The 26,717-nt window shown below is 42.6% G+C and overlaps 1 protein-coding gene across 1 annotated transcript; it reads right to left on the minus strand.

The window, feature by feature from the left end:
- Window positions 1-734: 734 nt before the first annotated feature.
- Window positions 735-10,101, minus strand: LOC134207562 (uncharacterized). The gene is made up of 2 exons (XM_062683270.1): window positions 4,651-10,101; window positions 735-983 (listed from the first exon to the last, which is right to left on the minus strand). Exons 1-2 carry the CDS (start codon window positions 10,099-10,101, stop codon window positions 735-737), a joined length of 5,700 nt encoding a protein of 1,899 aa, XP_062539254.1.
- Between the last annotated feature and the right edge of the window lie 16,616 nt (window positions 10,102-26,717).

A 26,717-nucleotide genomic window follows, 5' to 3' on the forward strand; every position in this document is an offset into this window, starting at 1 on the left:
CGATGTACGTACGGTTGGTGGTCGCAATCGCAATCACACTTTTAGTTAAGTGTGGTTACCTGTTCCATGGGACTATCAACCACATTCCATACGGGACGCCATTAGTTCCGTGTTGCGAATCGCTCGATTAAAATCCATCTTCAAGTGCTTAGTTTTTTTCTCTCTTGTTTTCTACCGTTTAATTTGAAGTATGAAATAATCAGCTTGCATGACTACTCGAAATTTCGTTGTCATTGCCATCCTTGAAATACTTAATTAGGATTTATTCCGTGTCACAAAACAGAACTAATCATGCGAAAATAATAATCAAATAATTTAACACCACAAACAAAGCTTAAACTCAGGCATTACTGATTCAAACCTAAACCTGGTACTTATTTGGTCAATCAATTGAAATTCAGCGGTTTTCGCATATTTAAAATGACGCTAAATACCATGTGAGGTGAGAGATGATAAAAGCATTCCACAGTGTTTTTGATTTCAGTGCCAATCTGTCTTTCTCTAATTGCATCACTAACTGTCATTCATAATAAAATCTCACCATCCACGCACGCCTTTCAGGAATCGAAACAGGAAAACCTTCGCCATAATTCGTAAACAAGAGCATTTACGATCCGCGATTCTGACACGCTTAAGCTGTTCTAATCTCTAAGCTGATCAATCATCTCCGGGCGACCGGAAGATGTCTATAAACTTCGGGTCCGATTGTGATGTGTTTAGATCCAGAATGGAGGCTAGGCGATTCGCGCTAGTAGACGGACAGCAGCAGCGATAATTAAGGTGATCCGCGATGCCGATGGCGAAGACGAGAAGCGGACGACAACGGTGTGATGGCCCACTGACTGGCCACTGGCATCGGTATCAATAGCAGGAGACACACGATCATCATCCCTGCGACGGGTGAATGCGATCTCGCAAGGAAGAGACAAGCCCTCGCGAATCCGGGCGATCTTATTTAAGAATAAACGGGCTTCCAAGTAGAGCTTCATAAAAAGAAAATTTACAGTTAACTAGGGTATATGGCTCAAACCTCAGCCTATATACTGTGGCTAAGCACATTTTCGTTGAACATCTTCATTTATTGAAGCTTTAACCAAAATCACGCCACCAGACGGCTTGCTTACTTTTGGTTATTACACAAAAAAATCAAAAACAACAATGATTGTGTACAATTTATTATTTAAGCCATCAAAAGTTTCGAACCAAACAAATTTAATGTTCGGAAAATTTTCCTAATCAGAGCTCTGGTGGTGGATGGTTTATCAGCCCATGAAGGTTGGTGCGTCTTCTTCTTCTTATACACATAAAACTTAATTTCTGATTGGTTTTCGATTTGGATTGGATTTGGATTGGATTTGGATTGGATTTGGATTGGATTTGGATTGGATTTGGATTGGATTTGGATTGGATTTGGATTAAATTTTGATTGGATTTGGATTGGATTTGGATTGGATTTGGATTGGATTTGAATTAAATTTGGATTAGATTTGGATTGGATTTGAATTGGATTGGATTTGGATTGGATTGGATTTGGATTGGTTGGATTGGTTTGGATTGGTTGGATTAGATTTGGATTGGTTTGGATTGGTTGGATTGGTTTGGATTGGTTTGGTTTGGATTGGTTTGGATTGGTTTGGATTGGTTTAGATTGGTTTGGACTGGATTTGGTTAGGAATTGGATAGGATTTGGATTGGATTTGGATTGGATTTGGATTGGATTTGGATTGGTTTGGTTGGTTGGATTGGATTGGATTGGATTTGATTGGATTTGGATTTGGTTTGGATTGGTTTGGATTGGATTTGGATTGGTTTGGATTGGTTTGGATTGGTTGGATTGGTTTGGATTGGTTTGGTTGGTTTGGATTGGTTTGGATTGGTTTGGTTTGGATTGGTTTGGATTGGTTTGGTTGGTTTGGATTGGTTTGGATTGGATTTGGATTGTGATTGATTTGGATTGGTTTGGATTGGTTTGGATTGGTTTGGATTGGTTGGATTGGTTTGGATTGGTTTGGATTGGTTTGGATTGGTTTGGATTGGTTTGGATTGGTTTGGTTGGTTTGGATTGGTTTGGATTGGTTGGATTGGTTTGGATTGGTTTGGATTGGTTTGGTTGGTTTGGATTGGTTTGGATTGGTTTGGATTGGTTTGGTTGGTTTGGATTGGTTTGGATTGGTTTGGATTGGTTTGGATTGGTTTGGATTGGTTTGGTTGGTTTGGATTGGTTTGGATTGGTTTGGATTGGTTTGGATTGGTTTGGATTGGTTTGGATTGGTTTGGATTGGTTTGGATTGGTTTGGATTGGTTTGGATGGGGTTTGGATGGGGTTTGGTTGGTTCCGGATTGGTTTCGGATTGGTTTCGGTTGGTTTGGATTGGTTTGGATTGGTTTGGATTGGTTGGATTGGTTTGGATTGGTTTGGATTGGTTTGGATTGGTTTGGATTGGTTTGGATTGGTTGGATTGGTTTCGGATTGGTTTCGGATTGGTTTGGTTGGTTTTGGTTGGTTTGGTTGGGTTGGTTTGGATTGGATTGGGTTGGTTTGGTTGGTTTGGTTGGTTTGGATTGGTTTGGATCGGTTTGGATTGCGATTGGTTGGATTGGATTGGTTGGTTGGATTGGTTTGGATTGGTTTGGATTGGTTTGGATTGGTTTGGATTGGTTTGGATTGGTTTGGATTGGTTTGGATTGGTTGGATTGGTTTGGATTGGTTTGGATTGGACTTGGATTGGTTTGGTTGGTTGGATTGGTTTGGATTGGTTTGGATTGGTTTGGTTGGTTTGGTTGATTGGTTTGGATTGGTTGGATTGGGTTTGGTTGGTTTGGATTGGGTTTGGATTGGTTGGATTGGATTGGTTTGGTTGGTTTGGTTGGTTTGGATTGGTTTGGGATTGGTTTGGTTGGTTTGGATTGGTTTGGATTGGATTAAGATTGCATTTTGGATTGCGTTTGGATTGGTTTGGATTGGATTTGGATTGGTTTGGATTGGTTTGGATTGGTTTGGTTGGTTTGGGATTGGTTTGGATTGGTTGGGTTTGGATTGGTTTGGATTGGGTTTGATTGGTTTGGATTGGATTGGTTTGAATTGGTTTGAATTGGTTGGATTGGTTTGGATTGGTTTGAATTGGTTTGGATTGGTTTGGATTGGATTAAGATTGCATTTGGATTGCATTTGGATTGGTTGGATTGGTTTGGATTGGTTTGGATTGGTTTGGATTGGTTTGGATTGGTTTGGATTGGTTTGGATTGGATTTGGATTGGATTGGTTTGGATTGGTTTGGATTGGTTTGGATTGGATTTTGATTGGATTTGGATTGGATTTGGATTGGATTTGGATTGGATTTGGATTGGATCTGAATTGTATTTGGATTGGATTGGATTGGATTGGATTGGATTGGATTGGATTTGGATTGGATTTGGATTGGATTTGGATTGGATTTGGATTGGATTTGGATTGGATTTGGATTGGATTTGGATTGGATTTGGATTGGATTTGGATTGGATTTGAATTGGATTTGGAATGGATTTGGATTGGATTTGGATTGGATTTGGATTGGATTTGGATTTGTTTCAACTGTTTCCGTCGATGAACCTCAATCAATGGTGAAAAATCAAGGATGAGACGGAAAATCGCCAGGCACATACTTTATTCGCGAAAGGTCATCACTCATGTATCCAGTAGAACAGAAACATCATAAATAAAACATGTTTCTGTTTCAAAAATAATAAACAAAATGTCAAAAAATACAGAAAGAAAAAATACGCGCAAGGCCTACTCTGATTCATATAATTGTCATTCGATTTTAAGAATTGTTCAAATAGCTCACAAAAAGCGATTCTGTGCTCACTAAATTCAACCACACAGTACAACGGGGACGCAGTTCGAATCACAGGTAAGTATGGTTTCTTTTAGATCTGCTTCTTTCTTTTCAGGTACACCGACCAATCACACACACACATCACAGGTAAGTCTTATAGAGTTTAGTATTCACTTTTATTTCAGGTTTTGCTAAATTCAACTTCTTGACTAATTTATTTTAACTTTTTACACTATGTACATTTACAATAATTAACCTTCAGTGGGTGGTAAAGAATACTTCACTGGTTTGTTGACTTTCTTCTTCGCTGATGATGACTGTTGCCGATGACGTCGAGTTGTCCACGTAAAAAGGAGACCGAGAATTCATCCAATTCGGCTTTTATAGTGGGTTACTCCATCTTGCTTGGGTTGACCGGATGAAGCGAAATAAACCAAAACGCATATTTCATCAGGGCGCCATGATCGATGAATATATGGTGGTTGGTGCTGCCGTTAGGAATACTACCACATATAGATGTCGCTCGAATCAATTTTCGCGATGCGAACATACTGGCCCCTCAGAAATCACATTTCTGTTGCTTGCATTTTATAAACCAAATCATTACTGGGATCTCCTCAGATGTTACGCTAGGATTGATGATGATCTCCGATGAACTTGATGACGCAATAACGGTTCACTCGCACGTAAATGTCAAACATCGGCTTTCCACGTCGTAACGTACCCATCAGTGATGACGAACACAGTAATGATGACCAGCAAAACAGAATATAAACACAAAAGAAGACCCGGTAGAGGGTTTCATAAATTTTAAAAATATTGGACAGGTTCTTACCTTGTCCCTTAATATAAAGGGCATTGTATTTCTTTTAGGTGATCCAGAACAGGAACCATCGGCATCAAGGAAGATTTTCCCAGGACCATTTGTAGAACGGAGGAAATATTGGATGCAAACGAAGTTGGATATTTTCACGCTGGAACGTGTGTTTTCCGATGCAGATGCGGACGGCGAGTTTATTGTGTGTGAGATGGCGATTCTGTTTGCTTGTTTGGTTCTTCTTGCGTTGGCGGAATCGGCAACAGGCAAAGGACGAGTGAAGCGACCGTTTGGAGTTCGTACGGTTACTACTCGGACAATACCATCGGAACCTGAATGAATATCCACGATTCTAGCCGTTGGCCAGGACATAGGAGGATTATTTTCGTCCTTGACGAGCACCAGTTGATTTGGTTGAATGGCAACCGGTGGGTTGCACCACTTAGTACGAGATTGAAGCGTTGTTAAATATTCCGATTGCCACCGTTTCCAAATGAGTTGGAAAATCTTCTGTACGTGTTCCCATTGTCGCAGTCGGTTGAAAGGAATTGTAGAGATGTCAGTGTCTGGAATAGCCTTCATTGCGGACCCAACAAGAAAGTGTCCTGGTGTTAGCGGTTGGAAATCAGTCGGTTCATCGTTGAGTGCAACTACAGGTCGCGAATTTAAGCAGCATTCAATTTGGGCTAATAACGTTTCCATGTCATCCTGCGCCAGAGTATGTGTGCCAAGTACTCGAACAAAATGCTTCTGGGCAGAACGGATTGCAGCTTCCCAGAGTCCACCGAAGTGAGATGCTCTTGGTGGGTTGAAATGCCAACGGATGCCATGGTTGGTGCATTCTTGAGCGACTTTTTGATGGTGTTCCTTACTGCAAACTAGTTGTTTTAGCTCGTTGGCAGCTCCGACGAAGTTGCGACCATTATCGCTGTAGATATCGCTGCACAGGCCCCGACGAGAAACAAAACGACGCAGTGCTTGAAGAAATTTTGCCGTACTCAAATCAGCGACTAATTCGAGGTGTACAGCACGAGTGGAGAAACACACAAACACTGCTATGTATGCTTTGCGTGGTGCAGCTCGGCGATGGATTCGTTGTAAAAATATCGGACCCCAGTAATCAACTCCACTAACGGAGAAAGGACGAGTGGCTGTCACGCGCGAAGCAGGGAGCTCCGCCATGAATTGCTCCAGCAGCTGCGGTCGAGCCTTTACGCATGTGACACAATTTCTAAAGGTGAATTTGGCGAGATTTCTGGCCCCTATGATCCAGTACCTCAATCGTAGAATAGTCAGCAGTAATTGTGGTGCCGCATGTAGATGAATCTCGTGTTGTGAGCGTACTAGTAGCTTGGAGAGAGGATGTGAAGCAGGAAGTATAATTTGATGCTTGCTGTCATACGACTGCGATGCATTTTTGAGGCGACCTCCTATTCGTATTAACTCATCCTTCGAGATAAATGGGTGAAACCAGCGGAGGCGAGATTTCGGTGCGACGTGGTTTGACCTTTTGAGCTGCTTCCACTCTTCTGCAAAATTTTGTTGTTGGACCAGGCGAATCAACGTTGCTTCCGCCTCTAATTTCTCCTTCACCGTGACGTAAACAGCAGTAGGCTTGGTTGGTGAGTTTCGGCGAACATGTTGGACAAATCTAAGGCAGTAGGCAGTTACCCTTAGCATTCGATCGTAGTTTGAGAATCTTGTCGCGAATAGGTCGATGAATGTTGGTTCAGTAGACGCTGTGAATACTGTTCTGGGTTTTCCTCTTTCGGCGAGTACATCGGTGTCGGACTCGAATTCGATTTCTTTGATTGGCCATGATGTTTGTGCTAGTTGTAGCCACTTTGGTCCATGCCACCATAGTCGATTTCCAATTATGCTCTCCGTTGTTATTCCGCGTGACAGAAGATCAGCTGGATTCTCTTGCCCCGAAATGTGATTCCATGAACAATTTTGCGTTAAATGCTGAATTTTTGATACACGATTGGCAACAAATGTTGTCCAAGTTGATGGTGTAGCCTTTAACCAACTAAGTACGGTTGTCGAATCTACCCAGAAAAACGTTGGACCTGACAGTTCTAGCGACTGAGAAACTTTCCGGTAGAGTTCAGCTGACAGATGTGCTCCACAAAGCTCCAGTCGAGGAATGCTCTGTTGCTTGAGGGGTGCAACTCTGGACTTCGCAGTTAGCAGTTCCACCCTAAATTCTCCGCTGGTGTCAACTGACCGAATGTAACAACACACTCCGTACGCCTGCTGCGAAGCGTCCGAAAAGAAATGGTACTGAATGTACGCAGGATGTGGCGAGAGAAGACAACGTTCAATACGGAGATTATTCAGAAGAGGTAACTCCCTCATGTAGGTATACCATCGGTCCTTCACAAATGTTGGAAGTTCTTCGTCCCAGGTGCAGATCTTCCCGTTGTCGTTTTTTAACGTCCATAGAGTCTGCATGAAGATTTTAGCGGTAATGACGACTGGGCCCAGCAAACCAAGTGGATCGAAAAGGCGCGCAATCTGCGATAGGGCGATACGTTTCGTTAGGCAAGTTGGAGAAAAGTCGGCAGGTAGCTGAATTCGGTATTTTAACAGATCGGAGGCTGGCTCCCAGTACAAGCCAAGAGATTTTACGCTCTGACAGCGATCGAATTCGAACGATACCTGTAGCGCTCGATTTTCGGGTAGTAAGTTTTCTAAAACAGCTTCTTCGTTGCATGCCCATTTGTGAAGATGGAAACCAGCCTTGGAGAGAAGTGCATTTAGCTGTTGTTGTAATGCGGTAGCTTTTTCGACGTTATCTGCTCCAGAAAAAAGGTCGTCTACGTACACATCCTTGCGCAAAACCTCAGCTGCAAGCGGGAACTGATCCTTTTCGTCTTCTGCAAGCTGGAGAAGTACTCTTGTGGCCAGATATGGTGCACTTGCAGTCCCATAGGTAACCGTTAGTAGCTCATACGTGTGGAGCGGTTCGTCTACAGATGTCCTCCAAACAATTCGCTGTAACGGAGTGTCACGTTCATCGACAAGAATCTGGCGATACATTTGCTTGCAATCTGCGATGAGCATTACGTGACGGATCCTGGAGCGCATAATAATGGACCGTATATCCTGCTGAATGGTAGGACCTACCATAAGAGCATCGTTGAGTGACGGTCCCTCTGGAGACTTGCACGAAGCATCAAACACGACTCGCAGTTTCGTGGTGGTACTATCATCTCGAACAACGGCTTGGTGCGGCATATGGTAGCAAATTGAAGGAGGAGATTGATAGTCAAATACTTGCTTCATGTGACCCAATGCAAGATACTCATCCAAAAAGGCGGAATATTGCGAGGCAAGATCCGGAGAACGATGAAGGCGAGCCTCTAACATACGAAAACGACGAACGGCAGTACGACGGTTGTCGCCGAGCTGTTTGATGACATTTTCCTTGACAGGTAAGCGCACAATATATCTTCCTTCCGAATTTCTTTTCACAGTACTCCGAAAATGTTCTTCACAGGCTGCTTCTTCTACAGAGTAATGTGGAGCCGTATTATCCTCTTCCATTGCCCAGAAATTCTCGACTAACTGCTGAAGGTCAGAAACAGCAGCTGTGTTGGCTATGATTGGAGATGATGAAGTTCTATGTGGAGTCCTGCCAGATACTACCCAACCGAGAACGGAGTTGATTAAGGTTGGAAGAGAATCACCAAGCTGAATGCGGCCAGGAACATTGAAAAGTTCAAAGAAAACCTCCGCTCCAACGATGATATCCACTGTGTTTGCTTTGTAGAAACCCGGATCCGCTAACTGTACACCAGGAGGAATGTTCCACGAGGAAGCATCAAAAGAAGCTGACGGTAAATCAATTGTAACCTTTGGAAGGACTAAGAACTCCACTGATGTTGAAAACTCACACACCCTTGAGCATAATGAAGCGTTGATTTTGTACCGTGCGTATGTCGATGCTTGTCCAATCCCCGAGACCGGAACTGAGATTTTGGTGCGTTGCGCTTTAATCGATTGGGAGAATGACTCGGTGATAAAACAACACTCACTGCCGGAATCCAGTAGAGCTCTTGCTACATGTTCAATTCCGTGGTCATCAACAAGCTTTACGATCGCTGTGGCTAAAAGGACGCTTCTTTGAGAGGGCTTGATGCTGGAATGACTCGACGGTTCGTAGACGGTGGCTGGAGCTGATGTCTTCGGAGGATCACGGAAAACTGGTTGATTTTGGGATGACATTTTGGAAGATTCGTTTGTCCTTGAGTTCGAAGCGACAGAATTTTCCCCCGGGCAGAGCTGGGTGTGATGACGACTTCGACACTTCCGACAGGAGCTTGACGAAGGGCAGTCTCGAGCCTGATGTCCCTTTCTCAAACAGTTGCGACAGAGCTGATGACGACGGACTTCCCTTTCCTTCGCTTCAAGATCAAGTTTTGAAAATGGCTGGCACATATAGAGTGGATGGTGATCTGAACAAACGACGCATTTTCGACCAGATTGACTTTGACTCGCTCCATGGCTTGATACTGTACGCTGTACCGATCGTTTTGGCTGTTGAGTGTACGTTGAAGTATCGACGGCTTTTCCTTGGATAGTCTGCAGAACTGTTACTCTCCGCTGGATGAATGACGTCAAATCATTGAAAGTCACGACTTGTTGAGTAGAAGACCATTCCTCCCAGTCTCTTCTTGTAGTGGGATCTAGACGGACACTTAGCATGCGAATGAGAATTATGTCCCAATACTCGGTTTTCTCTCCGAGTTGTCTCAGCACCTTGACGTTGGCCTCGAAGTTCTCCACCAGCGAATGAAGGTCGGCGGCAGATTCACGTTTCAGAGCGACGAACTCAAAAAGCGCATCGAGATAAGTCTGTTTTAAGCGTGCTGGGTTTTGGTAGTGCTCCACCAGCAAAGTCCAAGCCACGAGATAGTTATTCGCACTAATGGTAATCGATTGGACCAGTTTCAGAGCATCACCAGCTAGAGAAGCCCGAAGGTAATAAAATTTCTGGATGTTCGACAACTCGACAGAAGTGTGGACCAGCGAGACGAAAAGATCGTGGAAATTGAGCCAGGTGTCGATGTTACCACTGAACACAGGAAGTTTGACGTCGGGTAAGCGTACATGCGACGAAGGGATAAGGGTTTGCGAGCTTGAAGGAGAAGACGCATGGTGCAGCGGAGATACAGGAGTTTTATTCACGGCCAGCAGAACACCCTTCACCCGGTAGTAGGCGGTTTCAAAGTCGGTCCGTTCTTTGATCTGCTCGTCTAGTGAGGTGTCATCGAGAGTTTCCAATTCGGCTTGAGTTTTCTGGATATCTGCCCACAACTTATTGAGGTTCTCTAGCCGTACAGGAACCTCCAGAGCATCCCTTTCGTCTTTGTAGTCGCTAACGAAAGCTTTGATGATGTTGAACGATGCAAAAAGGCTTTTGATCCTTGTTTTTAACCACTTGATGCGACGTTCCGTTGACATGCTGAGACCGAAGAGATCTGCAAACCGTAAGACCGCGCAGATCACAAGAGAAAACGTACCGATGATTGGAATGCTAATTACCTTGCAAAAGGCAAAATGCGCCTTGTATAATTTTTTAAAACAGGATCAACGATGGCGGAGTTTCACGCTTTTCTTAACACTCCGAGGGTATGATGGCGGTTCCAGCGAAGAGTAGTTCCAAGTGGTCTGCAAAGCGTAAGACCGCGCAGATCACACGAGAAATTGTATGGATATAGGAAAGCTAATTACCTTTTAAAAGGCAAAATTGTGCCTTGTATAGATAAGGTCAGGATCAGCGATGGCGGAGTCTCGCGCTCTTCTTAACACTCCGAGGGTATGATGGCGGTTCCAGCGAAAAGTAGTTCCAAGTGGTCTTTTAAAAGGCAAAATTGTGCCTTGTATAGATAAGCTCAGGATCAGCGATGGCGGAGTCTCGCGCTCTTCAGTGATCCAAAGACTTCACGATGGCGGTTCTGGCGCGTTTCTTCGACGTCGATGGCCGACGAGATGGCAGATATGAGCACTTCAGGATTCCGGAACGGACGGAGTATCGACGACCGTTATCCGGTTCGACGGACCAATGTTCAAATAGCTCACAAAAAGCGATTCTGTGCTCACTAAATTCAACCACACAGTACAACGGGGACGCAGTTCGAATCACAGGTAAGTATGGTTTCTTTTAGATCTGCTTCTTTCTTTTCAGGTACACCGACCAATCACACACACACATCACAGGTAAGTCTTATAGAGTTTAGTATTCACTTTTATTTCAGGTTTTGCTAAATTCAACTTCTTGACTAATTTATTTTAACTTTTTACACTATGTACATTTACAATAATTAACCTTCAGTGGGTGGTAAAGAATACTTCACTGGTTTGTTGACTTTCTTCTTCGCTGATGATGACTGTTGCCGATGACGTCGAGTTGTCCACGTAAAAAGGAGACCGAGAATTCATCCAATTCGGCTTTTATAGTGGGTTACTCCATCTTGCTTGGGTTGACCGGATGAAGCGAAATAAACCAAAACGCATATTTCATCAGGGCGCCATGATCGATGAATATATGGTGGTTGGTGCTGCCGTTAGGAATACTACCACATATAGATGTCGCTCGAATCAATTTTCGCGATGCGATTAAGAATTTTTAAAAATATTTTCGTTCCAAATTAAAAGAACTTTTAAGCAATTTATAAAATGGTTGTAAATCCCAGGATTGAAAAACATTAAAGTTAGTTTGGAAAACAATGAGACGAAATTCGTAGGTATAGTCTTCCTGATTACTATCCCTCAAGAATCGAACGGCTGCGTAAAATTACAGGTTTGCATCATTTATCAAGTACAAAACAAAATACTTCCGGCAGCAATTATTTTCGTCTTGATGATGATTGCATTTTCCCCTTGAAAAACATCGAAAATTTGTCATACATCAAGCTAAAAGACGTAGTCAATGTTCATGAGTTGCATTTACTGTCTTTATTAAGATTCGAATAAGTTGATTTTTTCCTATTCTGCGTAAATCTGCTGGTCTAATTGCCAATGGTCTTAAGCGGCTGCATATAAACACCATCATTATGACAAATGCCGTCAACCTATGACCGGCTAGTTGTTGCTTCATTTGAGCGACGATGCTCTTGAGAGGCACTCTTCTGGGTAGATATTCTGTTCGAAGGAGGGCCCGCCTCGAGATGCCCGGAAGAGCGCGAAAGCTCAAACGTGAATTAATAGAAAAAAAACTCCAACCGACGAGGGACGGACGGTTCCAATGCTCGTGGCAATAACCCGGAAAGAAGATCCCACCGCGCATACCACCGACCGATCTGAGGCTCACCGAGGCATCATCGTGATCGTCGTCGTCGTCGCAATTCCAAACATTATGGGTGCTAATGCGCCGTTCTTTTCACATCGTCAGTAGCGTAGAAAGGGAAGGATTAGAGGGAGTTAGCATCTCCATCAATCGGTAGATCTGTCCAGAAATCTGTCCATTTCGAAGCTACGCCAATGATCATCCTCACTAGTGGATTCCGTGGGGAATGCATCCAGCAGATGAGTGAAAAATATACCACAGGCGGCGGATGGCCGATGTCTATCGCGTGATTTAGTGTATAGTTTTTGCCCGTTGCTGATTGGCGGAGGATTCGTCATCGAAGGTGGTCGGCGTCGTCGTCGTCGTCGTTGCCATCATTGCTGATGCTGCCCAAACACAGCCACAGCTATCAAAAGGTATGCCAACTAGACGGGAACGAAACACCAGCAACGAATTCCATCTGGGTCCGTCTTCCAGGCGAACGCCCCGCGCGGGCACGGGCATAGGGTTCAAAGCTTAAAGTTTACGTAGGACGCTAAAAATAGCCGCTTATTGATGATCATCGGACACGGACGTAGTTCCTCCTATCGGAGCCCAGTCAGACGGCAGCCGGTTCGAGTCATACTTGAGAGCAGTTTTTTTTTCGAGAGGGTCACGATTCTTCATACTAATTGAGAATGTTCTATCTAATATGCGACGTCTCGGTAGAACGATCTGCCCTGTTCCCATAACTATCAGTCGATGACGAAGATGTTCGGAAGATGGCTGTAGAAAGTCGCCAAGCAACATGTTTCGCAGAGCCACATGATTCTCCGCAGTATTTGTTTATTGTCCTTGATGGTGAGTCACCTGTCGATGCTTCATCGTCGGAGTAGCTCACCACTGCCCTGACAGTCAGCGGTGCCAGGAAGATTATTATTTTAATTTACCAAATTCAGCCAAAGCAATGTTTTAAAATCTTGTTGACAAAAACAATTAGGTTTCTCTTTGGTAAATGTGGTAATCAGAAATCAGGAATTAAAAATTAGATATTGGAAATTAAGAAATCAGAAATCAGAAATCAGAAATCAGAAATCAGAAATCAGAAATCAGAAATCAGAAATCAGAAATCAGAAATCAGAAATCAGAAATCAGAAATCAGAAATCAGAAATCAGAAATCAGAAATCAGAAATCAGAAATCAGAAATCAGAAATCAGAAATCAGAAATCAGAAATCAGAAATCAGAAATCAGAAATCAGAAATCAGAAATCAGAAATCAGAAATCAGAAATCAGAAATCAGAAATCAGAAATCAGAAATCAGAAATCAGAAATCAGAAATCAGAAATCAGAAATCAGAAATCAGAAATCAGAAATCAGAAATCAGAAATCAGAAATCAGAAATCAGAAATCAGAAATCAGAAATCAGAAATCAGAAATCAGAAATCAGAAATCAGAAATCAGAAATCAGAAATCAGAAATCAGAAATCAGAAATCAGAAATCAGAAATCAGAAATCAGAAATCAGAAATCAGAAATCAGAAATCAGAAATCAGAAATCAGAAATCAGAAATCAGAAATCAGAAATCAGAAATCAGAAATCAGAAATCAGAAATCAGAAATCAGAAATCAGAAATCAGAAATCAGAAATCAGAAATCAGAAATCAGAAATCAGAAATCAGAAATCAGAAATCAGAAATCAGAAATCAGAAATCAGAAATCAGAAATCAAATCAGAAATCAGAAATCAGAAATCAGAAATCAGAAATCAGAAATCAGAAATCAGAAATCAGAAATCAGAAATCAGAAATCAGAAATCAGAAATCAGAAATCAGAAATCAGAAATCAGAAATCAGAAATCAGAAATCAGAAATCAGAAATCAGAAATCAGAAATCAGAAATCAGAAATCAGAAATCAGAAATCAGAAATCAGAAATCAGAAATCAGAAATCAGAAATCAGAAATCAGAAATCAGAAATCAGAAATCAGAAATCAGAAATCAGAAATCAGAAATCAGAAATCAGAAATCAGAAATCAGAAATCAGAAATCAGAAATCAGAAATCAGAAATCAGAAATCAGAAATCAGAAATCAGAAATCAGAAATCAGAAATCAGAAATCAGAAATCAGAAATCAGAAATCAGAAATCAGAAATCAGAAATCAGAAATCAGAAATCAGAAATCAGAAATCAGAAATCAGAAATCAGAAATCAGAAATCAGAAATCGAAATCAGAAATCAGAAATCAGAAATCAGAAATCAGAAATCAGAAATCAGAAATCAGAAATCAGAAATCAGAAATCAGAAATCAGAAATCAGAAATCAGAAATCAGAAATCAGAAATCAGAAATCAGAAATCAGAAATCAGAAATCAGAAATCAGAAATCAGAAATCAGAAATCAGAAATCAGAAATCAGAAATCAGAAATCAGAAATCAGAAATCAGAAATCAGAAATCAGAAATCAGAAATCAGAAATCAGAAATCAGAAATCAGAAATCAGAAATCAGAAATCAGAAATCAGAAATCAGAAATCAGAAATCAGAAATCAGAAATCAGAAATCAGAAATCAGAAATCAGAAATCAGAAATCAGAAATCAGAAATCAGAAATCAGAAATCAGAAATCAGAAATCAGAAATCAGAAATCAAAAATCAGAAATCAAAAATCAGGAATCAGAAATCAGAAATCGAAAATCAGAAATCAGGAATCAAAAATCAGAAATCAAAAATCAGAAATCAGAAGTCAGAAATCGGAAATCAGAATTTAAAAAATGAGAAATAAAAAAGGGAGAAAATTAAATTATAAACAAATAGAAAAAAGGAAAAAGGGAAAAGACAAAAATGGAATGGAAGAAAGGTGAAGGAAGATGAACGAGGAATACCATTTGAATTGTTACCTTACTCGTTAAGTTACAATTCAACTGGTGGAATTAAATGGGATAGATCTAACTCATCTTCAGTGCCTTGCACTTGTAGGCACTCCTTAAAATTAACAAAAGTTTTGAATGCCTTCGGTTCTAAAACCCATTATTAGCAGACAATCAAAGTTTCAACAAAAATAAAGACCAGGCAACCTTGCTATTGGCCTTGACGCGATCCCAGTGTCATTAGCAGAGATCAAAATAAATGGGAAGGCGCAGGGTGGTTTTTTTTTATTTATCGCCCCACCAAGCGAATAATTTTTGTGAAGCATCATCAAACTACGCTTCCCATGCGCCACCATCAGCATCAGCAGCGGCGATTTGATGTCGACCGGGAAACCATTCACACACTCCTATAAGGCTGAAACATGACTCATTTCTGGAGGATTTGAACTCTGAGCATGCAAGCGATGTGAACCGTAAGGTCATCGTCGTCGGATTGTATTCTCCACCGGCCGATGAAGATTAATGTATTCAAGTACATATCTCCAATCATCTCCAGCAAATGAGTGATCCCCAGGGACGGGTAGAAATGATGATGACCACAGCGCACAGTTCGTGGTATTCCACATTTCCGCTAGCTGGGTGCAATTCCGGCTGCAGTTTGCTGCACCTGACGGTTTAAGACGCTGAACGCTCAAACTATGTGTAGATAACAGTAAACCTGGCCAAAGAAATCCCGCTTCCCATTCATCCACACTTACTTACAATGCACTATCGGCTTCGTTGCCTGCTGGACCCGCACCCGCACGCCCTCACGTGGCTCAGCACGGATGCAGATTCATTGAGATTTAGTCATTCATAAACAGCGTGCGGTAAAATCTGCCTCCCTCCTCTGGGTGTCCATTCCTCGGTGGTTCTAACATACCGCGCAGTAGGCTGTGCAATGGGCTGTATATTGAAATTTGTCAACAAAAGTCAAGTTATTTATATTTTATATTTTATTCTAATAATTCTCGACGCATTGTTGTTGAAACCAATTGTTGCAAAACAGAGAAAAATGCTGAAATATTAAAACCGAGACTTTCGATAAGTAAGAAAAAATCTCAATTTTTCTTGATGCCATTCTAAGCCAACATAAAATAACAACTCTATTTGTTGATTATAAATAGACTTGATATTGTAGATTTTAGCTTTAGAATAAAAAATAATAATACTGACTAATCCACCTAGTGTTGTTGGTACGTTTCTCGTGCTTAAGATATTCCAAAAATATGAGTGAGATTTTAGCATGTTTTGTATATAAGTATTCCGTAGTCTGCTGCTATTCTGCTTCCTGCGTGCAAAGGGTAAGCAGGCAAATAGTACGTGCTTTTCCGTGGGAAAACTGTCAAAACGTACTCAAACGTACCCATTCTACGAGGCCCTTAATTCTGCGAATCGAAGGATGGAAACGACCATGGTGGCTTCCAATGCCGTGCACTTAAGGGATTAATGGAGATCATCCAGTTAAATCTGAATTATTACGACACCGCAAAGATAACAAATGTAATGTGTGACGTGGCAATTATTGCAATTATCGGATCCCTCCTGACAACGGCCCGTGTTAATCTTATCCTGATATAAAAAATCTCGTTAGAAAGTAAATAAAAACTGACAACGGCAATTGGTTGTCGATTTCAACGAGGATTGCGGGTATTCAAGTAATGGACAAATTCCCTATCCAAGAAGTGGTAGACAGCTTATCCGAAGGTTTCATAATCACCATAGTTAACGGAATCTTCATGTGCAGCTGCTACGCGTCCCCAAGGGTGACTTTGGAGCAGTACAATCAGATGCTGGAAGCACTCACGGAGAAGCCGATCGGCCGAAGACGGAAATCATCGGAGGTGACATTAACGCTTGGACAGTGGAATGAGGACGCAGACTGACTAACGCCAGAGGTTACGGTTTGCTGGAGGGGCTGGCCAAGCTGAAAACCGATGCCGAGGAAACTGAAGGTGGCAAAATTGCTAGTGGAACGAAACTTTTGATGCCTGTATTCGCTGTTGTTTAACTGTTTCAAGAGTACGTTGGGGCAACGCATATCGAGTCGTAACAGTAACGCCCGTGTCCGGATAAGCTGGAGATCATCGTGTACGGCATTTTCCCGCAGCATGATCCTCCCACGTGGCCACTTTCAGATTTAGACCGAGTAACCATTGCAGGTATGCAAGTCTCCAATAACGAGCTGTCATCAGTAACGAAAACGCTGAAGATCAAGAAATCTCCGGGTCCGGATGGCATTCCAAATGCGGTTTTTAAAACCGTGATACTTGTCTTTCCGCATTTGCTCAGGTTGGTGCTACAGAAATATCTTTAACCGTTAAAACGACCAAAAAGATATCAAATTAAGTAATCATATTCGGCGATTTCACAACATCATAGCAAGTTATTGATTTGCTCTCAAGCTTTGCTCGGGTGGGAAGCTTCTTGAAAGGATTATCCTTAATGGGTTGACGCAGTTCACGGAAGGGTGAGACCGGCTTATCTAAAAAGGAGGATGCAATCAGAACAGTCATTGAAGTTGCAGAGAAAGTGTCCAAGAAAAAGAGGTGTGGCAGTAGGGTAAGGGAGGTATTTTGGACCACTTTAGGAGATGGACGAACAATTTTTCGAATAAAAGTTAGATTTTGTAATAATTCTTGGTCAATTCCCTACGCAACTAAAAAGTGGTGAAAGTTAGGTAGGATTTGTAGGTAAAAATGTTTGTTCCCACCGAAAGAACCAAAATATCATAAATTCTGAAGATATGTAAGATTTAATTTTGGACCACCTGTTTTTAATTTAATAATAATAATTTTGAACTGCTTGCAAAGTTATGTTACTATTAGATTAAATTAGTGATCCCCAGCATTTCCTTATCCTTAAAGACTTTGTTAAGAAAAACATTTTTATAAGCAGTCAAAAGCTTAGAACAATACCAATAGCTAATCAATTTCAATACCACTCGGTACAGCATCTTCAAAGCAAAACAAACGTGCGGCCCATGGCCGTGATGTATGCATCTGGTCACTCCTACCCAGCCATATTTATCATGTAGTTTACCGATCTGTTCCCATAGTTCCTGCGGTACTCCAAATCATTCTTGAGGTTGGATGTTTTGGAGGCCTTTAAGACCAACTGGGTGATTCATAGGATTTCGAGCGTGTGTGTTAAATGATGAAGCCCCATGGGACATCATTACACCAGTATATACAAAATACAATTTTGTTAGAATATTCACGGTACTCCAAACCGTTCTTGAATTCAGATCTTGGGGATCTACAAGACCAACACAATTAGTTAAAGCTAATGAGCTTATGTATTAATTGCAAAAAAAAAACCATAATACATCATTACACCGACCCTTCCGAGCCTCTTGGAAAAAGGCTTCACATCCTCTTGAAAGGAGGCTTTTGAGCCTCTTGGAAGGAGGCTTCCGAGCCTCTTGAAAGGAGGCTTCCGGGCCTCTTGAAAGAAGGCTTCCGAGCCGCTTGAAAGGAGGCTTCCGAGCCTCTTGAAAGGAGGCTTCCGAGCCTCTTGAAAGGAGGCTTCCGAGCCTCTTGAAAGGAGGCTTCCGAGCCTCTTGAAAGGAGGCTTCCGAGCCTCTTGAAAGGAGGCTTCCTAGCCTCTTGAAAGGAGGCTTCGAGCCTCTTGAAAGGAGGCTTCCGAGGCCTCTTGAAGGAGGCTTCTGAGCCTCTTGAAAGGAGGCTTCTGAGCCTCTTGAAAGGAGGCTTTGAGCCTCTTGAAAGGAGGCTTCCAGGCCTCTTGAAAGGAGGCTGAGGCTCCTTAAAGGAGGCTTCTGAGCCTCTTGAATGGAGGCTTCTGGAGGCCTCTTAAAAGGAGGCTTGAGGCCTCTTGAAGGAGGCTTCCAGGCCTCTTGAAGGAGGCTTCAGGCCTCTTGAAAGGAGGCTTCCAGGCCCCTTGAATGGAGGCTTCCGAGCCTCTTGAAAGGAGGCTTCCGGGCCTCTTGAAAGGAGGCTGAGCCTCTTGAAAGGAGGCTGGAGCCTCTTGAAAGGAGGCTTCCAGGCCTCTTGAAAGGAGGCTGAGGCCTCTTGAAGGAGGCTTCTGAGCCTCTTGAAAGGAGGCTCTGAGCCTCTTGAAAGGAGGCTTCCTGAGCCTCTTGAAAGGAGGCTGAGCCTCTTGAAAGGAGGCTTGAGCCTCTTGAAGGAGGCCTGAGCCTCTTGAAAGGAGGCTTCTGAGGCCTCTTGAAAGGAGGCTTCCGGGCCTCTTGAAGGAGGCTTCTGAGCCTCTTGAAAGGAGGCTGAGGCCTCTTGAAGGGGCTTCCGGGCCTCTTGAAAGGAGGCTGAGCCTCTTGAAAGGAGGCTTGAGAGCCTCTTGAAAGGAGGCCTGAGCCTCTTGAAAGGAGGCTTCCAGGCCTCTTGAAAGGAGGTTTCCGAGGCCTCTTGAAAGGAGGCTTCCAGGCCTCTTGAAAGGAGGCTTCTGAGCCTCTTGAAGGAGGCTTCTGAGCCTCTTGAAAGGAGGCTTCCTGAGCCTCTTGAAAGGAGGCTTCCGGGCCTCTTGAAAGGAGGCTTGAGCCTCTTGAAAGGAGGCTTCCAGGCCTCTTGAAAGGAGGCTTCTGAGCCTCTTGAAAGGAGGCTTCTGAGCCTCTTGAAAGGAGGCCTGAGCCTCTTGAAAGGAGGCTTCTGAGCCTCTTGAAAGGAGGCTTCCAGGCCTCTTGAAGGAGGCTTGAGCCTCTTGAAAGGAGGCTTCTGAGCCTCTTGAAGGAGGCTTCAGGCCTCTTGAAAGGAGGCCTGAGCCTCTTGAAAGGTGGCTCTGAGGCCTCTTGAAAGGAGGCTTCCAGGCCTCTTGAAGGAGGCTTCCAGGCCTCTTGAAAGGAGGCTTCCAGGCCTCTTGAAACAGGGCTTGAGGCCCCTTAAAGGAGGCTTCCGAGCCTCTTGAATGGAGGCTTCCGAGCCTCTTGAAAGGAGGCTTCCGAGCCTCTTGAAAGGAAGCTTCCGAGCCTCTTGAAAGGAGGCTTCCGAGCCTCTTGAAAAGAAGCTTTCGAGCTGCTTGGAAGAAGCCTTCTGAGACTCTTGGGAGGAGATACTTAGAAGGAGGATTCCAAGCCACTTGCCACGAAGATTGTAGATTTTAATTCAGAAGTTTATTATTATATATAATTAAATATTATTCAACATTTTGTTTCAATCAGTTATATAGCACTTATAAAAAACACGACGCGAGACAAGATACAACACTTATTGTTCTTACAATCGTCAAAAAGTTAAAATTTACTTTATCTGTCGACCGGTTTCGGGTGCGTTGTCACTCATCATCACGACAATGTCCAACTCAAGTTGGACAAGACACCCTGGATTACGGTACTCGTCGCAATTCATTTGTTATTGGTGATAATGAGTTCAACGGTTTTCTGAAATGATTTTTTCTATGTTTGTCAACTATGGCGTGAATAATTTGCTTGGGGAATAAGTCTAAATGTTTCAAAACAGTTTTTTAATTCTTTCTGTTTCCCTGTGGCAAAGTCTCGAGTTTATGTATCATATGTTGGAAAGCGCCTACTTCGTGTTGATGTGAATGGTTCGAAGCATTGGGTATAAATCTTCGTGTGTCTGTGGCATTTCTGTAAACTATTCAGTAACTATCAAAACATCTGAAAAACAGTACTTCCTGGCCCTAAACGTGCACTGTTGATGGCTTCTAAGATTGATGAAAATGTGTCTTTCTTGACGACGCTGAAGGTATCATCGTTCAGGAATGTCCTCTTTTTCCTTTAAATCCTTTTCGATGTAAGCCACGAACAGCTCACACAAGAAAGGGAACAGAAGATCACCCATTGGTGTTCCATTTGTCTGTATGTAAAAGTCTCCTGTACAGGTGAAACAATTTTCTTCTATGCAATATGTTGTTAATATTGCGTACTTTAATCTTCCAGGTAGCGTCTGTTTTTTGACCGAGTAACAAATCTTCTATCATGATATTCAATAGCTTCTTTTACGAGTACACTAAGGAGTATTTTAGCCACATTACTAGAGCACAACATCATGGAGCACTAGACAATCTGAAAGAAGATTACAAATTTTTCGCGATCTTCAGTCAGTGAAATAATTTGTTCCTTCATTTTATAATTTTGTAATCCAGGTAGGTATTTTATAATCTTGAACAAAGTTGTCAATATGTTATCCAGCGGCGCGGCCGATTTTTTTTATTCACATTATATTTAGTATTCGGGTCTGAGCATGACGACCGACTGGCAAATAGCTCACACAACCTCACATGATCAGTACAATTGCAAAAATGTGTGTAGCCGCCAGACATTCTAAATACTAACGCTCTTCTAATGTGAACGTGTACTATACGCATGTGAAAGTGTTGGCTTGACAAATTTATTGCGAGTGATTTGACTATGCGCCAAATTTGGGAATCTCAAGCTAATTCAGTAGCCGCTAGGTTGCGAAGGCCGACAGAGGTTCTTCGTAGCTTAGTTGATTAAGCACCAGTCTAGCGTACTGAGGGTCGTGGGTTCGAGTCCCATCGAATGGAAAAAGCAGTAACCTTCAATACATTTTTCAAATCAATATCTTCCACATAATGTACATATTCACATATGAGTTTTCAGAATATTGTAAATTAATTTCCAAGTTGGGTGCATTAATCCCCGGAATATAGGCAATCAACTTTGATTGAACTGTTTAGTATTGGTTAAAATGTGTTTCGAAATTCCACGGAATTCCGTTTTATTTCGTTAAAAGCTAGTTTTTCCTGGCGAAATTTTTGGATTTTACTGATACGAAACGAAATCAAAAAAATTGATTTCGTCATACTCAAATTCCGCGGAATTTCGCTTCGAATCACCCAAAACGAAATTTTACAAAATACCGCATATTTTTACTATAATCATCTCCTTACAACAACAAAATAAATAGAAAAGTATTCTAATACATGAAATATGAAGCGATGGTTCTTCGTTGATCGAATGGTCCAAGAACATTGAACGTCCATCGAGAAACGGCTAAGATAATAACGAAGTTGTATATAGAAAAGTGTATAGAAAACCCAGACGTAGTCATACGTCAAATATAATTTATGCAATGTTGAGCATTCGGCACAATTGAACGAAAAAGGCAACGCGTTGCCGAAATCGACGATTTTGTGACCGAATTCTCATTTCCCACCCACTGCGGGCGGCGGGAGCAATTCCCAGCTCATTGGGCTAACCAGCTCTAACAGCGCCCAACCACATAGCTAACAAACGAGTGATGGGCTACTTAGATGATGATGCGAGCGAGCGCACGATGACGATGAAAATTGGCAAGACGAGCCGAAGATGCACTTTTCCTGGACAGTGGAGCTGCAGTCAGTTGTTCAGATGCGATTCCCCAGCACATAAATGAATGTACCTCAACCTATCTGGATGCTATCAATTACTCATTCAACTTTTCGCCTGGTTTCTCCCAAAGATCCTAACCTATCCAACCCACACGATGGCAAACAGTCAACCGGCACAAAGAAAGCAGCAAGCAGTAAACAAACGGAGATCGGTCGTTTACACAATTATCATTTCAATCAGGTGTTAGCCACCAACCAGCGGGGAAGAAACTAAGGGGAAGAGGCGTAAGAAACTGCTGACTGCGCTGGTAGCGGAAATTTTCCTTTGAAAAGAAAGCCGGAAAAAAGTTCTTGTTGATTATGTTCGTTAATGAGAATCTGTTTTTTTCTTTTTCTCTTTTAGAGTTGCGTAAGCGTAGATTCTGATCAACACAGCTTTTATACAATATGTAGGTACACGACTATGGTCAGAGCTGCCTGAAGAGCGAGAGAAACATTGGGTCGCTGTATTTTTTGCTGCAGATGCTTTTAAATTTAAATTATAATTCCCAAAGAATAACAGAAACTTGATCACTATATGCCTAAATGGTACTAAATTTACACATCCCTGAGTGATAAAACAGTTATGTAGATAATAAATGGGTGCACAACGTTGAGCAACATAAAAGCAATCATGCTCAAAGGTTGGGCCACACTGCTACTGTACCTTTCTCAGCTGGCAAACCCGATCCGACTACCACTTCCCGTACGAAACTCCGAACAAAGAATTCCAATTGTACCTCCTAATAGTCTCTAATCACCCTGCATGGGATCGCATAGTTTCCCCGCTGTCCCTAACCATCAACGATGAATGCAATTTTTCCCTACAAAACCAAACTCACACGCAAGACACAATCAGTCATTTATGCTAACAAGTTGCGCCATTCTTCGCCGCATCGCATGAAACCAGTTAGTCCAAACAAACGCAATCTAACTCCCACCGCTTGCGCTTTCCAGCGCGCTGTAATCCAGAAGAATCATTCTCATCGCTTTCAGATGTGAAAATTTGCCGTTGTTAAGCATCCGGAAGTACGAAACCGCCCACGGCCGGAGTGGTTGCCGATCCCATTCGCTCGCGTTATCGGCACTTGGCCATTAGAGCGCTGGCGAAAATCCAGTTTATCCAATAAGGCTCCTTATATCGCATCCACGCGCCTCCGCCATTAATAAGTTTTGCGCAGTTTGGCACGTGTGGTAATGGATCCGAATGCCTTTTAACGGTTCATTGGTGGGTGAGATATGCTTCCAGCAGCAGCAGCACCTAAGCAACATGCTAATGGATCGCTCCGCTAACCCAGTACTAAGCGGCCTCAATCCTCACACGGCCCTTTCAACTCTCTAAACTCACAACTCATCTTCACATCCGATCGGCCACACTTTGGGACGATTATTGAAGTACCCTGGCGGTAATTGATGCCTCCGAAACGATGCTTTAAATCGTTGAGTTAAACTTTTGGGTGCCTTGAACCCATTTCAACTCCGCAGCTCTTCTCTATAACGAAGAATCACTTGCGATTAGTTGCGTTTACTTATGCTGGCAGGATCTGATTTGCCTGTTACGATCGTTTTATGTTAGCCTGTGTGATTATTTCGATTGGATTGTTTGCAATTTTGCTTTCGTACAGCACCGCACAGCATTGCTACCGTGGCCTATGCCTTGAACTCTATCTAATTGTGCAGATGCAATTTTTAGCGCTGCTCGAGCTAATGAAGGAAAACTGACGTGATGCTGCGAATAGATCCTCCGATGACGATCGTTCACACGGGCTCGGCTGGTATGATGTGAGAAATCAAAAATGTCAACACTTAAAAGACTTCCTATCTGATGGAAACATAAAGATTTGCTATCGTCGCCTCGTTATGATGCCAATACTTAATTTGTTTATTTATGTTCGATTTTCGTTCGATGCTCATCGTTTCTTTGTGTAGAACACTCTGAATTCCAATTAAATGGTAGCTACCAACTGATAAGAAGATTGCGATAACAATACAAATGTCAACTCCATAACAATCAATTTGATACATACGAGATTCACTGCCATGTCATGTTATATACGTAGCTCATCAAGTAGCGATATAAATGGTAATCATATAAGTCGTTCAGTACTTCGAACAGTCGATCATTCAATTAATGCGTATCTACTTTTATTAAACAAATTATTAGGCTTCATTTTTTCGATCTCAACAGTTTACATGTTGTTCAAAATGCCAAAAAAAAATACTACTAATGAAAATTTCCATAATTTTTTTTTGTTGATTTGTTTAGGTGAAAGTTGAAGCTCGTGATCATTTTGGTGATACTAAACCTCCGATTGGGATGAATTCTTTCTTTCGGTTACCTGTTAAAAAACCATTACTACGGACGTCGAGATGGACGTTGTGATGTGAAATTAAAATGGATATAAAGAGATACCTACCTATTGATGTCTTTGGAAAACTCGTTTAGAACACATTAGGAGAGTTGAGTTCGGATTCATCATTGTATGGCTCTCCGGAAGAAAGGAATCTTTAGACTGCTCGTAACAAGGTGTTTAACGGACTTTGTCTTGAAGCTAGGATTTTTTTCTATATTTTCGTGAATTTTGAATGAATTCAGTTCTTTACTTCAGGCTAGGATTCCTAAAGTAACAAGATTTTTGTCTAAATTGTATCTAATGAAATTCTAATAGTAAAATCAAAATTGTTTCCCATTGATTTCCATTAGTTAAACATCACCGTTGTTTTGTGCGGTGTCAAAATAATTCTTCAGCTTCGCACATTGATATTCAATTTGAAATCTCAAAATATGAATATCCTTTCATACTGCGGTGCAGGGATTCAACATTTTGAAGTCAGATTCCTAAAATATATGCATCTGTTTAGTATATAAAATAAAATAGTCATCATTTATCGGTGCAAATCAACTGTAATTCAAAATATTCATTTCAGCCCCGGTAGATATTCATTTTTTACGCTCGATTATCAATCGCCTATTGAGGATCGAGCGGTAAAAAAGGTATGGAAATTTGACAGCATGCTGCGAGATTTCGTGCCTGCATTGCCGAGCGTCTGATCAAAACAAACACGAATCAATGACGAAGCTGCCAGCTGAGCGTCGATGCAACTGATAGTGAAACGAGAATTTCCGTCCTTGGGCAGCAGGCCGAACCGCTTGTTTTTCTTCTTTATTGGCATTACATCCCCACACTGGGACATTGCCGCCCCGCAGCTTAGTGTTCATCATTAAGCACTTCCACAGTTATTAACTGCGAGGTTTCTAAGCCAAGGTACCATTTTTGCATTTGTATATCATGAGGCTAACACGATGATACTTTTATGCCCAGGGAAGTCGAGGCAATTTCCAATCCGAAAATTGTCTAGACCGGTACCGGGAATCGAACCCAGCCACCCTCAGCATGGTCTTGCTTTGTAGCCGCGCATCTTACCGCACGGCTAAGGAGGGCCCCCTAATTGTTTTTTTTTGTGCTCCAGGTGAGGCCGAACCGCCGGACCCACTTAACCCACCCAAGTAACAGAAGGTTACTTGAGTTATCCTCTCCCCTAATACCCTGAGCCCCCCGGGACTAATTACTTCTGGGGGATAGGCAGTACTTGATGTACTCCTCCCAAAATGGCACGTTTCACGGCGCCTCTGTTCTATTTACTACTGAGCCATTTGGCTCCCTTGTTTGTACCAGTATGCCAACGAAAGTCTTGAGCCCTTTATCTTTCCCTCGTGCCTTTCAGCACCATCTCCTTTTCGAGCCATTTAGCTTTCAACGTGGTCGCACTCTACTCAGATAATCCCCGGCAGCGGATCTATCCTACTCCGACGGGGAGTCCCCCGGCGGCGGAAGCTCCCCCGAAACCGACGACCCGCATCCGTGGAAGGCTATTTCGATATCAACACTACTATTACACCTGGTCAGCAAGTCCTATGCACTTTCTCACGTCAACGGGTTACCGGACGAGTGCCGAAGTCGATCCAAAGATTCCGGGTGGAGCATAGCGTCCGGTTCAATGGTGCCTCGATGACCCGAAACCGGCCCTTCAACGCGTCGCGATCTACTCGGCCTAGTCCCCGGCGATGGATCTGGCCTACACCGACGAAAAATTTTCCCGGCGGCGGAATCTCCCCGGGATCTGTTCTCCCTTGTCTATGAGCCATTCAGCTCCCAGGTCTAATCATAGTATTTGAAGTGCATTTATTTATTTATTTATTTAGGAGCAGGGAAAAGCTCTCTTGAGTTGAATATTGTAAACTCTTACTCAAGAGAGCGCAAAACCATTCTCGTGCCATTCATCACCATCTTTTAACGTTGAGCCATTTAGCTCTCAGTTCGGTCGTGGACTACTCAGATGATCCCCGGCGGCGGGTCTATCCTACTCCGTCAGGGAATTCCCCGGCGAAGGATTTTCCCTCGAAACCGACGACCCGCTTCCGTGGAAGGCTGTTGCGTAGCCTGAACTACTCTTAACATCCAATTTGTCTTCTCCAATCTTCAGTCCTTTCTCACTTCAGCGAGTGACCGGTCGAGTGCCGAAGTCTATCCAGAGATTCCGGGTGGGGCATAACGTCCGGTTCAATGGCGCCTCGACGACCCGAAACCGGTACTCTTACGCGTCAC

The sequence above is a fragment of the Armigeres subalbatus genome, chromosome 1 (genome assembly GCF_024139115.2).
Source record: "Armigeres subalbatus isolate Guangzhou_Male chromosome 1, GZ_Asu_2, whole genome shotgun sequence".
In the NCBI taxonomy this organism is placed as follows: Eukaryota; Metazoa; Arthropoda; class Insecta; order Diptera; family Culicidae; genus Armigeres; species Armigeres subalbatus.

Excerpts from the sequence above, each read along its gene's own strand:
- LOC134207562 (XM_062683270.1), bottom strand. The coding sequence starts at position 10,101 with ATGTCAACGGAACGTCGCATCAAGTGGTTAAAAACAAGGATCAAAAGC. Across the intron at positions 984-4,650 it reads CCTTTATATTAAGGGACAAG|CTCTACTTGGAAGCCCGTTT; the intron begins GTAAGAACCTGT and ends CTTTTTATGAAG.